General features: G+C 45.4%; 1 protein-coding gene and 1 long non-coding RNA gene across 10 annotated transcripts in view; one reads left to right on the forward strand and one right to left on the reverse strand.

Moving 5' to 3' along the window:
• Positions 1-17,512, forward strand: part of LOC121600661 (kielin/chordin-like protein) — a 156,495-nt gene that overhangs the window by 54,346 nt on the left and 84,637 nt on the right. For 6 of the 9 annotated variants that reach the window (XM_041929488.1, XM_041929483.1, XM_041929485.1 and 3 more), the window contains exon 7: positions 70-608. In XM_041929488.1, the coding sequence (XP_041785422.1) occupies positions 70-87 (18 nt within the window). In that variant the 3' untranslated portion in view covers positions 88-608. Of the gene's footprint in view, positions 1-69; positions 1,554-17,512 lie in introns of those variants that run through there. The other 3 variants (XM_041929482.1, XM_041929480.1, XM_041929481.1) reach the window with 1 other exon arrangement.
• Positions 1-17,512, reverse strand: part of LOC121600663 — a 128,572-nt gene that overhangs the window by 14,784 nt on the left and 96,276 nt on the right. The gene's annotated exons all lie outside the window — the stretch shown is intronic.

Below are 17,512 nucleotides of genomic sequence, written 5' to 3' on the forward strand. Positions count from 1 at the left end.
ATGCGATTAAAATGTGATTTAATTGTAACTTCCTCTCTCTCTCCCTTTCTCTATTTCTTCTACTTGCAGGACTTTGATTTGTTCTAAAGCACCATTAGCGTTAACAAGGACAAAGGAACAACAACAAAAAACGAAAAGCAGCTCACCCGAAAACAAACCTTAATCGGTTTTAATTAAATTAGGAAAAAGCTGCGCTTGCCTGTGGCCAGTTGGCACGGCTCGGTAAGCTTTCCGATACGGTTCCGTGACGAGGCCGCGGCGCTGATTGTACATGTGACACACATCTTTTTGTGCATATAATCCCACTTAGAAGTATCCGTGTACCCGTATATATATATACATGTGTGTATGATTGTGTGTATGTGTCCGTGTAAGTGTGTCATTTAGTGTAGCGGAACGGTAAATATTAGTACCCCAATCCCCGCTCGCCCACCCAACCGGTGGGACTGTTTGTTTGGCAGCAGCAAAATAGGCAAACAAACAAACATCCCGCGTTTTCCTGTACAGTGCGTGGTGCTTAAACGGCATCGTGTCTAGTAGTTACTTTTGTGCTGGCTTAGCTCACGAACCCACAAGCAAGAACACGAACTACTCTCTCGACTTTGCAAGCGTAAGTTGGCCCCGCAGAGCAGATGGGACGAGCGGAAGCTTTTGAGATTTGTTCCCGTAGTTTTGATTGATTCGTGAGCTCGTGAAACAAAAAAACAAGCCGTACTTCATGCAGGATCAAACGCAAAAGCCTGCGACGGTTCGTTAGTGTAACTAGCTTTAAAGTTTAAAGAAAAAGGTAAAGTGAGAGAGCAAATCAAACAAAAATTGAAAGGTAAGCGATGTTGCAAAGAGAGTAAGTACGAAACTAAAACAAAGCATCTCTAGAGCGGGCAGTGGAATAGCAAAGGAAAAGAAAGTAATAGTAGAAGAAATTTCCTTCACTAAAGCGTGCCTTGAGTGTTGAATACAGAAGCGAAAGGAAAGCAAGTGCGAAGAAGAAGCAGTGTAACGTTAAAGTGAAATTAAAAAAAGAGTAGCAAAAGTTGATGCATAAATTGAATTCGTTCGATGTAAGCGGGTGCAGAGCGATTGTGTGTGTGTGTGTGGTTGTGTAAGTAAAGCGAAGGAAGAAAATTCATTCAAAGAAGCAAAGGTGAAAATTGTGTAAACGAGCGACACACTAGATCGCACCTCCAAGCCCCGTTCGCGCGGAAGTGAAACCCGCGTTCGTGTCCGTGGTGGTTTGTTTGTGCGCTGTCGGGTGTTGGAGTGAGATTTTTTCTTTCTTTCCCCCCCCGACTCCAATCGGAAAGTGTGCTGTGTCCGTGTGTGTCGAGTAAGAATCTGTGAGTGTGTGTCTGTGTCTGTGTTCTGCGTGGACCTCCAGCTGCATCGTTGGTTAGATAGCTTGCCGCTTCTACCTTCAACACGTTATCCTGACACCCGGGCTCCGGCACCGGAAATGGCATCCAGTCGACGACCGGTGCAAACGATGGCGCTGGTGGTGTTCGTGATTGCATCGCTCCTGGCGACCAGTTGCACAGCCGACGAATCCGTTACAGGTGAGAACGGGTTAGAAAGCTTGATCAGGGGAAAGGCACTAAAGTTGATGTAAAATTATTCACTTTGCCCAGGCTGGTATGGTTCTTCGACGTGTGACAAAACGAACGGGCAAAAGTGAATCAGTTTTTAATCACTTTTGCTTTTTCAGACTTTTTCATTGACTTTCAATTTTGTTTTCTTTTGTTGTCGTCGTTGTATTTTTGATGAATCCTAACAATGGGAAGACTTCCTTGTTTTGATGTACTTTTGCTTGTAAACTCCAACGCAATCAAAACCCGTTGATGGTTTGCTCCTCCAATCGATTGACCATAGACGATACAAATGATGACCTTCGCTCCCTCCGTTAGTATTCGCCAAGGCACAGGCACAAGTCCTCGGCATGTTACGAAACCGCGCCGCAACCACGGAGAGCGTGATCGAAATGTTCATGGCACAGAGCGACTCACTTTAATCACCTTGATTGAGTTCGGGCAATAATTCAAACCGTTGCTTAGACCGTTGGGCCGTCTCTCCACTCATAATCGGCATAACTTATGATTGCCGGTTCCCGTTCATTTGAAGGTGACAGAGGACGGCCGATGCTTGGCACGATTTTAAACAGCACGGCAGTTCCGGGGCTTCGCTTTCAACCGTGTACCTCCCCAAGAATGCGTTCGCTCTCATGCTCACGTTTTGTGTCGTTTTGTTTCGTTCAAGCTTCGTCCAAAGCCTAGGGCAATTTAAGGCCATCCCTTCGTCTGCGCGCCGGACGGCTTGCAATCAATGTTTGATTAGATTAGGTCGTCCGATGATTCGATCGGCCATGCGCTCAACAAGGACGAAGGAGCACCCTTTTCAATGTGCCGCTTCCACAGTACGGAAGCGCACAACGTACACGGGACGGGCTGATCTTTGCGTTCTGGAGTTCGGGTTCGCGCAAGAAATAAATGAACATTTTAACCCCACAGGCTACGCCAGGGCCTTGAGAACGGAGAAAAATACGGGTAGTTTAATTTACTTCACCTACTGCTACGTTACACGGTGGTTCGTTGTCTCTCGCGCGATCGTCCTTCCGCCCGTTGAAGAGAGATCGTTTTAAAGAGCAAAAACAATACCCGCCTGCAGGACACTCTGCGGGCGCGAGACAGCGCTGTTAAACGCTTTTAGAGCGGGTAGAGCGTGCATCATGAAGGCCCGAAGGAAGTCAACAAACGCTAGGGCTGCAACGATGATGTAAGATCATGGCCATTGGATCAAGGTCGTGTGGAACATGCACTGGCGCGATTATGGAGAGTAAATCAGACCGAGAAGAGATTTCTCGTGTCAGAATATCTTGGAGATGGATGTTGGAGAAATCCAATATACTGGAAAATTTAAAAGACATAAAATTGAGATATCTTCAGATGTTTAATTTGATTGCTCCAGACAAACATAGGTTTGATCTTTGAAACATAACCTTATTCTAGAGAGTTCTTTATAACTTAGATGTATTAAAATCAGACATTCAAACTTTATTTAATGGTAAGATGTTAACTACAGCATCCAGACATTCTATCCCTTTAGATTTTGTTGATTGATTACTCTAGTTTCTAAAAGAACACCATTGCAGTAGTTGCCTACATCATTCTAAGATCATTTCTTATCGAACATCTGTAGCTCCAATACTGCTGACGAACTCCTGTCTAAAAGTTGTTTGAAGGTTCCCGAGACCAGTAGACTGACATCAAATTCTGATCTACATTTTTGAAGACTTGACCAATCTCTCATCTTACTCTGATGTCTGCTACCAGACCAAAACCCTATGACACGGAATGTTGAAACCCAAACACGTTTTTACTCTCCTTAATCCCCAAAAGTCTTATTCGATCCCCGTGGGGAGAATTTCAAACCCTTCGCCGCTGAAAAAACTACACGCTTGTGCCAAATCCACCAGCGATCGAATTGGCCTGATCGCACCCGTCGATAACCTTCCTTGTACGGCCACATATTACTCGCCCTCCCCCCCGCTGGAGTAGCTTACATTTCGCATAGTTCCCTCCACTGCTGTAAACTCCTGCTCGCTTGCGCCGCAGTTGCTTGATCGATTGATCAGATTCCGGCGCAAGCCACTTACCCCACAATTTTTTCCCCAATTCCCCGCCGACCCATCCACCACGTGAAAGCTCCTCCCGATGCCCGCCTGATCGAGCGAACGTGTGTCGGGCAAGTACAAAGGCAGCGTGGCGGCGGCCCGTCGTCACCAGGCGCGAGTGTAAAGCTCGCGCTCGTGCGATCGTGCGGCATGATTGGTGAATGGGAAAATTATCCTCTGCTTCCCCGCTTCCCTTCGCTGCACGTAGGACAGTGGGTAGGAAGTAATGTTGGTTGGCAGTCAGTTGGGCAAAGCCAACGTCGACTTCTTTCCTCCATGGCGCGAGTGCGCGCGTGCTCCGATACACGATTGCTGCCCCGTTTGTCCGCCTGTTCGCAATGTTGTGCGGTTGCTGCGATTTTTTCTTTATGATCTAGCAATCGGTTATGCAACAACCGCACAGTGTACACAAAACCCCTAAGTGTATCATGACATGAAGCACTACAGTATTATTACAAGTGAGAGAGTGAAAGGGAATTTTACGAGGGGTGGCGAAGGAGAAGTGATGAACACAAAATTGAGGAAGAGAATTATGGAGGGACTGTGCAGGGTAATAAAACCCCATTTTTACAGTGCAGGCCACATGTTCTAGTGATCGTAACAAACGAAACAGCCTTCCCTCGTCCCTGCCTTTCTGGACCATTTAGTTTTTGTTTTTGCTTTTTTGCCCGTTTAATGACGCTCTTGCGCGTCGGGTGCGGGGTTGTGCCGAGCTGCATGAGATCATTAAAAGAAAATGCAAGTGCAATTGCATCGCTGCATTCTTGAGAGCGCACCGAGCGATTAAGGGCTGCCTTGTTGAGAGGTTTTATATTTTCATTTCCTTGATTCCTACGAGTGTGTTGTGTGAATGTTTCCCCTTTGATCTTTGAGGCTCTTTGAGTTTGCAGCAGAGCATGGGGTTGAAAGGAAATGTTTTACAGCTGATATGCTGGTTTACACATGACTTTTTTAATTGGAATTGAGTCAAACTCATATTGCACTATTTGATTGCATTAATTCGTATATTTTAAAGACATAAAATTAAACAAGCTCATTTTCACTTTCAAACTGAAACTATTCCTGTCCATTCAAAGGTTAATGTCGGCAACTTTCCTTTACCCCTAGAATCCTTTTCCTTTTGCAAATCGGATTATTGCTGGTTCAGCACAGCACAACAACATAAAGGTACATGGTAAAGAAACCAGCGAAACATAATCCAACTGACCTCGCAGTGCGCTTCGTAAGTGAAGTGACGGCAGTGCCGGTAAATGTCAGATACTGGACAGCTGCTGCTGCTGCTGCCCAGCGGGTTCCAGCCATGGCGGGCGGGGGAACGAGAGAAAGAGAGCGATAACGATCGAAAGGCTTTGACCGATTGGGGCGTTGTGGGGTCCAGATTTCGTGCAACCGATAAACCCGCCGATGATCCACCACCCGCGGATGTGAGGGCGGAATATGTTTTTGCGACTGGGGCCGCGTGATTGCTCGGGGCGGGGTTCAACGAGAGCGCAGTTACCCATCACCGTTTGTTGTTGACGGTGGAACGTTTTACCAACAAAAAAAAAAAACAACTTCGAATTAAGAAAGGGGACCAGCGAGTGAAGGTGAGGTTGTTGTTTGTCCATCAGAGCCCGGCTCACATCCCAGCACCAATTGATAAGAAATCGATTTTCGTACGAAATTTAAACCGATAAGCCGCCTCATAGAACCGCATTATGCGTGTGTGTGCGCTCAATTCAATATTTGTGGCGCCATAGCCACAATTTTGGTTTTCTGATGTAAGTAAAGAAGTAAAGCAACAGCAACGGAAGAAGAACGGACTGCGCCATAATAACAAAAAAACTGCGCCGTTAGCACTTCCGTCATTAGTGGGTCGTGTGTGAGAGTGTGCTTTACGGATTGGAGTATTATTTCGGTCACCCGCAAACACCCGATAGACACCTTTTTCCCTGCAAGTGAGGTAATAAAATGGCCGGCCGTGGCGTTTAATCTCGGCTACCGAATGGCATTACGGCGCTGCCACCAACGGGCGGCGCACCGGTTTATGGTGGGAAATTTGCGCAATTGTGTCAATAGGTGGGTGGGATAATGTATTTATAGAAAGTTGTGACGGCCCAATGGGTAAACACGTTGAGCGTTTAAGATGATTGAAAATGTTGGATTGCACAGGCTATTCTAAATTTTTTAGCACATCCTATTAGCCAGATTAGAGAAGCAGAATGTTTTGCAAAAAAACATGATTCTTCCATTATCAATGTATGGATTCTGCTCCAAACGTAAAATCAATCGAAACATAAAATTGCACATCATTAAATACCAAAAAGAAAGGATCCTCTTTTACGTTCACTATTGCTTGTGTGGGTAACAACGCGTTGACAGTTCCCAGAAACGGGTTCGTCTGCACGTGTCGAAAGAAAATGAAAATCAATTAATTCATTTACGTCTCGTTAAATGTTGCCTCGGTTTTTGTTTTTCGATCCGAACCTTTTGTGTGTAAGTGTTTTTTTTTTCTTCCATCCTTTTCCAGCGTCATCATCTTGGCAAAAGAAAAATGCCCTGCGGCGTCGATTTTCGATTTTCGGTCCCTGCAAACGCCTGCTCCTCTCACGTCATTGTGGAAAGCTCATTTCAAGTTGTTCGCTTCGCTTTCTGTGCGTGCGCTAGAACATCAATTGAAGTTGACGCTATTTTTTTTTGGAAATCGATCCTTTTGTCCCTAGCTTTTTGCCAATTTTGTTTTGTTTTGTTTTGTGTGTGTGAGTCCTACTGCTACTCCATTCCGTGGAAAGGTTATCTCTCGGGTGTCGTAAGCAAAAGTGGTGGCGCTTTCGTTTCTTGCTGTTAGTCCCACTGTAAAGTATTTGTTCGAGAGGTGCTACACTTGACTGAACAGCATTTTATTACCATCCAATCAGGCGTAAGGATGCTCTCTCTCCCGTGGCAGGCACTTGACCGATTTGCCCGAACCCTAAGGGCGAGCTTTTGTTTGTTTGTTTTTTTTTGTGTGCATTTTTGTCCATTTTTTTTCTAGAAACGCTATTGATGGCTCGCATTCACGCCCATTTCGCTTCGATACCTTTTTAGCAATGGAGTGTTTGGAGGGATGCTTAATTAATTAAACAATTAGTTTTTAATTACGCTCCCACGACACGTCTCGCTTGGCATTGTTAGCGCGCCCGAGGGGCTAGACAAACACGCTTGAAAATGGAAAACAACAAATACAAATCGTTGCTTGCGTTTCCCAACGTTCCCAAAAAAGCTAATGGGGCGTTATCAAATTTCGTTTCGAATCGTTTGGATGTTTTCGATCGAATTCACAACCTGCGTAAAGGTGTTGGGGTGTAAAGATTTCCGGGAAAGAATTTTTGTTTTTTTCCTGGAACCTGTAAAATCATTTGTAATGACATGCATGTGACCTGCCTCTTGTCGGTGTGTTGTTTATTTGGATAGCCTTTTCACACCCCGAGGGTGTCACGATCAATTTAAATTCAAATGTGAAAATGTGTTTACTTTGACATAAAAAAATCCAACTCCAATTGGAGGTAATTTGATTTTATCCTTTTAATTGCTTTCATAGAATTAAAATTCCATTCTGTTAACTGTCTACAGAACATTGCATATCCATTCTGTCCGTTAGATGCCCACCAATATCGCCACCAACAGAGGATGAGTGTAAAAGTGTATTGTTTGACCGTGCAGCATAAAAAAAACCCTCAAACAGTCCTTTACCTTTATTCGATCAAAGTTTTAAAATATCGCTCTCCTTGACAGGAACAACAGCAAAAAACCTCCCTCCAAACTGCTGAAAATGGAACAATAATATTCATAACACATGCATTTCCTGGTGTTCCGCTTGGTCCCCATCATCTCGTTCGGTGCAAACTTTTGCATTTTTAACGCACTCCGTTGAAAAAAAAAGGATCGAAACTACAGAAAAGTGCAATCGAAGCGACAAAAGCCAGAAATAACAGAGTTTTTTGCTGGAGAAAAACGAAAAAAAACCCAAAGCAAAGGGCGCACTTCAGAACACACCCCGAAACAGTGGGCTACGACACGAAGGACAAACAAAGTTCCCAAGTTTACCAGCTGCATCCACCACCATAGAATGAGCGTGTGTCTGGGGCCGTGCTAGATGGACACAGAGCCGTTTTTCCTCTTTATGCTGCAACAGAGGCAAAAACGGCTGGGCGGCTGATATGCAACTAACGTTCAATGGCAACATGTCAGCGGCGCGGCCCTATGTTTATCGCAAAACCTTGCGTCATATTTTTTATTCATCTCAGGATGGTGCAGGGCAAACAACAACAAAAAAGACACACACACACAGGAACATGTTGTGCGCTACCACCCCAAAACACCAAAACGCCAGCCATTTGCGTTTTAAAACTAACCTACACGTACCACAGTGCGGCGTCGGTCGTGGTGCGACCGCTAGCGTTTTTGCCGCTCCGCTGCTGCTTCGTGAATAAACTTGTCCACTCGCTGGTGGTGGGACGGTTTTTCCGACCGTAATAATGGGTATTTTTTGCATAAATTTCCCAATTTTGCGTTCCTTTTTTTCTTCTTTTTAGTTCACGGTGCTCCAAACCAGTGTTTCGTGATGATGGAGCAAGCGCAAGCCGAAACTGCACTCGAAATGGGTGGCGGGTTTTTTTCTCCCGCGGAACAGTATCCCATCAAACAGGCGGACATTTCAGTGCGAGGAAGATTTATAGCGGTGGCGGAGTTTTCGAATAACCTAAAAACCGACGCAAACTTTAACGATGAAAAAGTGGCCGATGAGAAACAGAGAAGCTGCTATTCGCGCACGGAAAAAGCACTGAAAGCAAAAAAGGGTTGAATTTTAAAACGAGCCTACCTCAGCCTACACTTTGTTGTGTACCTCTTTTGGGGTTTTTGTGCGTGAAATGCACAAAATAAACTGCAACGATGCAAGTTGCAAATAGAGAGGGGGGAGAAAAAAGTTAAAATATTTACTCTCACAGCTGCATTTTTCGCTGCATCCCGCTCCGCCAGTGCTTTTGCTTAGAGACTGTGACTTGTTCTTCAATTTTAGCTTACTTCCTGAACTCGTTTGCCCCGGCCGGCCCGGAAATGAACGTCGAGTGCACCACTCGAGCCTGTTCATTAACGTCCAGCAGCAGCAGAGTGAGTTCAGGCGAGGTGCGATGTGCGCGAGTGTGCACGTAAAGAGGTCTTGTTTGTTGCGTTTTGCAAAGTTCTATTTCCTACTCGTAGCGTCACTCCGCCTAGAGCACTTGTCGCAGTTTGCCCAACACGGTGCGGTGTGCACTTGCTGTTCAATAAAAGTAGATCGCGCTACAGATACACTCACAGAGACCACTTCCCCTCCTGCGATGCACCACCACCAGTTGCTGACAATTGGTAATCAATTTTCATAACAAAAAAACAACAACAACAACAACAACAACTACACAGTTTACAGACGTACCGCTTTTGCTGTGTATGAAACTGCTCCACCCAACCACCCACCAAACCATTTCCAATGGAATGTAATTGCATTGCAGATGGCATCCATCGTACGATTCAATCACCTTCCCATACTGTCCTCGACCGTCGGCGCAGTTGAATGCACTTGCTAGAACAAGACAGCATACGCGTGCGAGACAAAGAGCGCATGAGAGAGAGAGAGAGAGAGAGAGAGAGAGAGAGAGAGAGAGAGAGAGAGAGAGAGAGAGAGAGGGAGAGCAAGGAATGAGGAAAAGAATTTGCCATTTGCCCAACAGCGCGAGATAAGCGAGATACGGGTCGGCGGTGCGTCAGCGAGCTGGAATGCACTGTTGCAAGCGCGGGCGCCTCATGCCAAACCCTTCCCACACCCTTACATCCATATTACATTGTACGGTGGTGGATTGGTTTTGCATTGAACGACAATAAATGATAAATGAAATTCCTACCTTCTGCGCATTCCTCCTCTTCCTAACTTAACACTTGCACCCCACGCGAAAGAGTTTAGGTTCTGTTTCGTGCGGCAAAAAGCGTACACAAAACAAAGCAAGCGAAGAATCGGCTTGCTACGATGACACTTTTGAGCCCGGTGGGGAGATGTAGAGATGCACCGATCGTTTCCGGATCGACGTAATGCAATGCAAACGCATCCGACGTCATTCCGTCTTGAAGATCTGTTCAATGTACCGGAGCGTCTCAAGTGGCACTAGAACTGCTGAGACGTTGCCTCCTCCCCTGTTCGCTGGAGCATAGGCAAACTATTGCCTATTCCCGTAGATTGCATTGTCAATGGGCAAATCTTCCGGTTTTGTGTTCTATTTTGATGTTTTAGAAGTGGGTAGATAAGATTGCTTTCTTTAAAAAAATCAAAGCTCCATCAAAACTTCGAACAAACAACTTCATTGCGTGTGCCGATTGTGAAGGACGGGTCACCTGATGTCATCATCATCATCACCGTTGTCGCCGCTCGCTACAACCGGGACATGGTCAATGTCGACGGCGGTGACCGCCAGCCCACCCCCAAACGCCACGGTTTTGTCTCTAATCGGATCAGTCACTGCAGATAAATATAGCAATTAATCACAAGTATCATAAACGCGCCACCCCCAACCCCTCTTCTGACAGTAACACTAACCGATCGATGATCGTCATGTATTTGTCTTAGTCGGTCGGGTGCAGTGGCAACAGTAGCACAGCAAGAGACACCGGCGGCTTGTGGGGTTTATTATGTGGTTTTTTTGTGCTTCTGTTTTGCTACCCACCCCTCTCCAGTAGCTTATTCAGTTTTTTGTTCTTATTTTATAATACACACCTTCTCTCTGCAGCCGTGGGAGATGCCGTGGGGATGAGGGGTGGCAGATTGTATCGATATCCGAGTGACCTCATTTTTGAAACGCGCAACGCCGCCGCTGGCAGCTTGTTTTGTGTTTTTTTTGCAGTCCGGAGCGGTTTTTGTGTAGTAAGTGAGTGAGAGTGTTGTGTGGCATTGACGAGAGAGTAGAGAAGGGAGGTGTGTGGAATTGGTTGCTTTTTTTTGCTAGAAATTCCTCCAGGCACTTGGCGTTTTCTCGTCTAATGCGTTTGATTATTTGTTTTCCTGTAGCTCTTTTTTGCTCTTATATGTATAGAATGTATACGGTGGCATTTGATTAGTGCGCTGCATGTATAAGCACATTCCATTCCATGAAACGGAGATGAGTAATTCCCCCGTAGTGTGATTCATTCCTCAGTGAATCTACTCGTAATATAATACATTTAGTCACAATCATGACCGACCACAGAGAGACTAAGCTCCGGTCTCATTCAATAACGTTGATTTTTTAATTGATAGTAGACCTATCCACTCTGCTGGGATTAGAACTCACAATCTGCATCGTAAAACCACAACGCTTGGCACGACACCATGAGAGTGCTCTGCCAGCGGAGCGTATTAATTCCAGTTTGCTCAATCAACGCACACTGTCTCGCACAAGGACAGTCAACGGCGTGTATATATTACACTTTAGCAGCGCAATCACACTGTTGGATAGGAATAGATACATTAATAAACACCTTTCATTAATAACCTCTTAGCCGTGCTCTCTCACACATTCTTATCGCTCATTAAAACTATCTCACTTTGTTCCGAGAACGACTCGCCGCCACTCAACCGCACTGAAAAAAAAACCTCTAATCGAACAAGGTTCGCCGCTTTGATTCACACTTTGGATTCGGGGGAAAGAGAAGAAGAAAAAAACTGGGTCACCGAAGAATGGCAGGTTAAAAAATTAATACATCACACATCACATACCACACTAATCGATCGCTTCGGAAAAGATTAAACTCAGCGCTACCGGCTCTGCTCCCGCGCGTTTGCCCGTTCACTGCTGGCAAGCGACACGCTGTCGGTGTCAGTTCGCATATACCGAAGCAAAACCACCGGAACAACGATCCCAAACATGACACGGTCCGCTCGTTCGCCCCGTGTGTCCGCATGTGTGTGATTCGCATTAATTAACCATGGCGAAACCTTCCACTGCTACCGGGGGTCGCTCGCAAAAACGAGATCTGGTGTATTGATAATGTTTTACTCGGTTGCAAACTGCAACCCGTCCTGCGCGGCGCTCTGCCCAGTGTTGCCCAAGGGGGACGAGGGGGTGTCTCTTAAGATTAATTACCTGTTCTCGGGAAACGGTGATTGCCCGATTGTGTGTGTGTGTGTGGTGGTTTTGATGTTATGAGACCCTCTTGCTCACCCTCACAGGGATGAATACCACAAAGAACCGCAAGGAATCAATTACACACAGACTCACGGACTCAGAGAGGTGAATGAGTTTGCCAAAAAACAGTCACTTCCCTTTTTGGGGTGGAAGATTCAATTTCAAGCACAGGAGGGGATGCAGTTTTTTTTTTTTTTGAAAAGGGGAGTTAAAACCACAATGATTGATTTCGTTCAGTGCACAGGAAGCGCATTTTGCAGCTTGTATTTGTGGCAGCTTAGTTACAAGAACGTTACGGCATGTTTGCACGTAATTGTTGTAGCCAAACAGGCGCTAATGAAGGATGCTGAGTTGTGTTGATTATTTAAATTTGCTCACGTTTTACGGAACGCACTAAAAGCTGTTGCATCAGACACACAAACAGGCCGGCGGAAATACGCGAAATTTCCGCATTCGATATCAATCCGTCGAGCACGCACGCTTTAACCTCCCAAGCACTCGTTCGTTCGGTTTGGTGCCACCACCAAAAGAGCCGGCTTATCTTATCTATCTATCTTAGGGGTGAAGCGCCCAGTGTCGCATAATATTCGCCCGGCGTTGTACCGTATGGCTCACCACCCAAGCACGTTTACGCGTGAAGAATCGAACTTACCCCAGGCACGACCTGGTTTTGTTGTGTTGATTTTAGTCTGCATTTTTTTTTAGTGTGGAAAGAGCGCGTCAATTCCTCACACGCCTGCCGACAGGCAAGCTTGTTTGACAAACATTTCCGCTCTGTTTTCTTTCTGACGATCACCTTTTTTGTTTGTTTGTCGTCGTAGCAATCGCGTCTGAATGCCTTTGCGCTTGATCGAAATGATATATCGTTTGTACGCCAGGGTTTTCGCACAAAAACAAACATTCCTGGGACCGAGCAAGCATTTTGGTGCGCATTTTTTTTGTGTGTTTTGTTCGCGTATATTTCGCCATCATTCATCAGTTCTATTGGGTGCGCCTCTGGAAGCTCTGTTTTGGAAGCGCTTATCAGTGCGTTTGTGTTGCCTTGTTTGCGTTTCCTATTCGATCTAAACACACACACACGCATGTGCGCGCGCGGTGTGTTATCAAAAATCGCTAACGCGTTAACGCACGACGCATTTTTTCACGCGCATCGATCAAACGTGTGTGTGTCTGCTTACAAAGTTCAATAGCGTGATAGAACAGAGGTTTTTTTCATTTTTTATTTAGACAGCTCTCCGATAATTAGTGAAATGGATTTAAAATCTGTTCCAAATCAAATGCAAAAAAAACTCCAAACTATTCCAATCAACCTAGTTAGCATGCTGTATTATGGTATAATTACAAGATTGAATAATTAGCAACGCACGGACTAATCAGTTACGCCATTACGAAACAGCCCATCGGCGCGTTATCATGGTGCAAGCTCTCATCGACTACCATCCCGACGAGCAAAAGAGTTTGATTAATCAGCTGGCCCAGAAGCCGGCTGAACAGCAACGCAAAGGTCATCTACCGCTTGATCCACATACGTTGGAACCATTTCTCAACACTGGCAAATGAGGATGATAGAGAGCAGCATGTGAGAACAGTCTCACAGTGCTGTGATTGATTTAAAGTGCATGTTTTAACTGGTAGCACCAGACAAATGGCAGATGGGAAGAGCCTCAGAGCAGCGCTCGCAGAAGTTAAAACAAACACTTGATAAGCGGGAGGTGCCTTGTTCTGGCTCTGCCCCCCTTGAGAAGCAAAGGCCACAACAAGTGCAAGTAATTGGTACGGTAATGATGATAAGGTGGATGAGCGGCACTCCAATCAAGGTATTAGGTAAAGTAGCGCCCCCTGGATGCGTTAATACCTTGCGTAGTACGCAGACACAAAAAAAGAAACATTCCCATTAGCGCGCAAGACCTCCACTGCCCACAGTGCCTTTCTACCCAGCGCAAGATTAATTTAATGGAAATATTCCCATTCTACATTGTTTTATAAATGGCTACCGCTAATAAACATTCGAGAGTTCGGGGCAAGGTGGTCGGAATTTCCCCCCCCCCTCCCTCTCTCTCTCTCTCTCTCTCTCTCTCTCTCTCTCTCTCTCTCTCTCTCTTTAATGAAAGGCTGCTCCACTGCACCCCGAGTTTAATATACCGAGCAAAAATAGTTGATAAATTCCTGCATCACCAACAGGCGAACAGGAGGGCAACAAAAAAAAACACAAACGCAGAGATGCTAATTACTGCAGTCGGTTCTGCTTTGCGTGTTGGCAAGTAGCAAAAAGTAAAGCAGAGCGTAGAGAAGAGAAGCAGGGGAAAAATAAAAATAAACAATTCCAGTGCAGGCGCAGCGGATTTTTTTTTCTTCAATTTTTGCTTTTCATTCGTCCCGAGCTTGCGTTTTGCAGCGTCGTCGTAACGTTCCGATGAAGTCCAGGATGGCAAGACGCACACTTCACTACTAGCACGGCCAGAGGTTCCAGATGTGTTTTTGGTGTGAAAATCCACTAACCGTTTATAGCCCCTTTTTTTTGCCCTGTTGGTAATGCGCACTACGAAAGTGAAACGAAATGGAAGTTGTAAAAAAAAAAAACAAACAAAATCGAGCAACGGCTAAAAGCCTGCCCGGGTAGCCGGTAGCGAAGGTAAAATGCAAATCTTTGCTCCCCATTTCGGAATTTGCTAAATGAATAATGCATTCTCACCCGGGATGGTAAGTGTGGAGCGGGATAGTTTGCCACCTTTAGTGAGACGATGCGCGGACAATGATGATGTGTTTGCTGTTGGTTTTAATTTTGATAAGCAAGATGATGGTAAACAGCAAAGAAAAACTACATTGAAAACGCATTGCAATCAGAGATTGAAAAGGGAAAAGGATGAACTTAATTATCGTTCCTTCGAGTGGTGTGAATATTTGCTTTTATTATTAACATGATGATGAATGGTGTGTGTGTGTGACTACAAAATAAGCTCCATCGATCATTGTGTGGGACCCGGATGAGGAAGAGTATTGAGATTTGTGCTTACTAATCATATCAGCTTTGTGCTATTGTGGCGTCTGAAAGGCATTGAAGTGCTCGTTAGACTTGCAGCCTATAGCTGTAGTGTAATTTTGTGTGATTAATTACAATTAATTCCCATCCCACGTGAGGGTATTTACGCACCTGACAGACAGACTTGTCTGGCGAGTCGGAAAAACGACCTTTATTTCAATCAGCAAAAGAAGTTGTTTAAAAGTATACCACCACTTCATAAATAACACGAGCGATCTTTCCCACCGATCAACTGTTTATTTAGCAATTCTTTCTCCCCCCCCCCCCCCGTCTAACTCTCCTTGTTGTTGAAGAATTTTGAAGCGTATGCGCAACGATGCCCTTCTGTTTATTTGAACCCCGCGACTCGTTGCGCGAGTCAGCTGATCATAAAAATTTCAATACTGACTCCATCTTTCAGCAAACGCTTCATTCATTCATGCGGCCGCGCCGGACGCCGTTGCGAGGCGAAATTCGCGAAACGCCTGGTGCAAAAACCTTTACGGTAAACAAACGGTCTCGATGATCGCGCGCACTACGCCCGATTGTTGTTTCCTCCCACATACGTACACTGACGAGCTGTTTTGAGAGTCCCTCAAATTTCGCTCTCCCCGCGCCAACCCCCTCAAACCCCAGCCACAAGTGCATTTTTGTCCTCCAGGTTCAAGGTGAACTGGGTTGGTAGGCCTGGGTGGGATGAGAAAAAGGATCGAAGAACACGCCGCAAAGCAGTGCCGAATTCTTCACATCATTTTGCGCCATCGTGGCTGTGTGGCTCTGTGGCGGTGTGTGTATTGGGGCAAACTGGTGTTGACGTTATCGGCATTCGATCGGGAACGGAGCGTGCTGCTGCTGCACCGGGCCGGGTCGTGCTGCACTTGTGTGGAGAGCGTGGGGGCAGGGTTGGTTTGAAGTCGTAAGATACACGCGCCAGTACTCTTCCATTTCCGAAACATGTTTACTTTGCGCCCGGGCGCAATGTAGTCTCTTGTCTGGGCATTTTCTTTGTCCTTCAGTTTGTGGGGGATTTTTTTGCGAGCAAATTTAAGATAACCTTTTTTTGTGTAGCTCCCGACTGTGGCAGCCAAAAGGCCGATAAATTGCGCAGCAATCGAAAGCAAGCAACATCCGGGATTTGTTGTTGTTGTTGTTGTTGTTAATTTTGTTGCATTGGGAATGGTAAAGATGTTTCTGGAACGGAGCAGCGGCAGCAGCATTCTTTTTGGACGGAGGCATCCTTTTTGTAAATAACTTCCCCAAAACGAACTGCTGAATTGGGGGGAAAGGGGGGAGGGGGAGAATAAAAGGCAGACAGTGAATGATTTTTAATCCCTTGCAAACCGTTTTGTAAATGAGGTCGAGATGTTTGGCCGGCTGGCACTGACATGCAACCCCAGACAGTCGACCGGTTCAGGCCAAGAAACGCAAAATCCACCCGGGAATGTTTGTACCACGCGTTAGATGCGCTGTTAATGTGTTAATTTAACGCCATGACATTTAGCACCGCGCTTCCATCCATAATCATCGTGTGACCTTTTCCCACGACTTTTAACTATTTTGTTTCCACTCCATCCAGCCAACACAAACCCAAAATTTGCCCGAACCGAACAAAACCAATAAAACCGACCGTGGGGGAATCAAACCCTTGTTTACGATGCAATTAATTCGCCGGCTTTCGAAAAGAGATAACCTCGCGCATTGCGAATTCCTTTCCAGCGCCGATGTAAACATGTGTGCCCGAAAGGTCATCATCGTCCGGGGCTCTTTGCCCATCCCCGGAATGGGGCGGAAGTTTTGATTGAAATAATTACACGCTGCTACGGCTCGGAGATGCATTTAAAGATCTATTTCTTGCAAGCAGCTACTGCTTCTGTGTGTTTGTGTGTGTGTGTTTGCGAGCTGGCTTTTTTTATTTCCTGCAACGATAAACAAACAGATCGAAAACACTTCGTTTGTATCCTACGGTGTGCGCGCAAGGGGGACACGTAGCGGTTATTGACCTTCCGATGTGTTTGTTGAAACTGTTGCAATCCAGATGCAGATGCGTAGGGGGGGGGGGGTTGGGAGAAAACCCCTCTCAAAATAATACGATCGTCATTTAGCGACCAACAGACAACAATTGTACAGTGCATGGGTGGGCGATTTTGGTAGAACGTACTGGTGGAGCAAGAACCCGGTTCGAAGGACCAAATGTTTAAATCATCGTGGCAAATAATTGAACAAGGCAATTGCTTTAAAGGTTTATAATTTAAAGACATTAAGCTGCAATAATGCAATCACTATTGTTCATTTGTTCTTTTGAAAGCAATTACCTTAATAGCAAAAGAATCCGGTTCGAAGGACCAAATGTTTAAATCAATCGTTAAACGATTGTATTAACCAAATGCCTGAAAAATAAATATGTAATTGATTTTAATTATTTAATAACGCTCATTAGTGATGGTTTTTAACGATTAAAATAAAATAAAGTAATTATGTTCGTTACATCGAACGCGCGGCACTAAACTGCTGCCCACCACTGTAAAGAGAGGAAAAAAAACCCACCACAAGCAAAAACATCGTCGACCAGCCGTTTCGATTCGGTTAAATGGATTATATAAACGGCTGTAAATGGCGTCGTGAGTTGCAAATGCACCGCTGCAGCACACCGTAACGTGCCGCGAGAGCGTGAGAGAGAGA

The sequence above is a fragment of the Anopheles merus genome, chromosome 3L, assembly GCF_017562075.2.
Source record: "Anopheles merus strain MAF chromosome 3L, AmerM5.1, whole genome shotgun sequence".
Classification (NCBI taxonomy): Eukaryota; Metazoa; Arthropoda; class Insecta; order Diptera; family Culicidae; genus Anopheles; species Anopheles merus.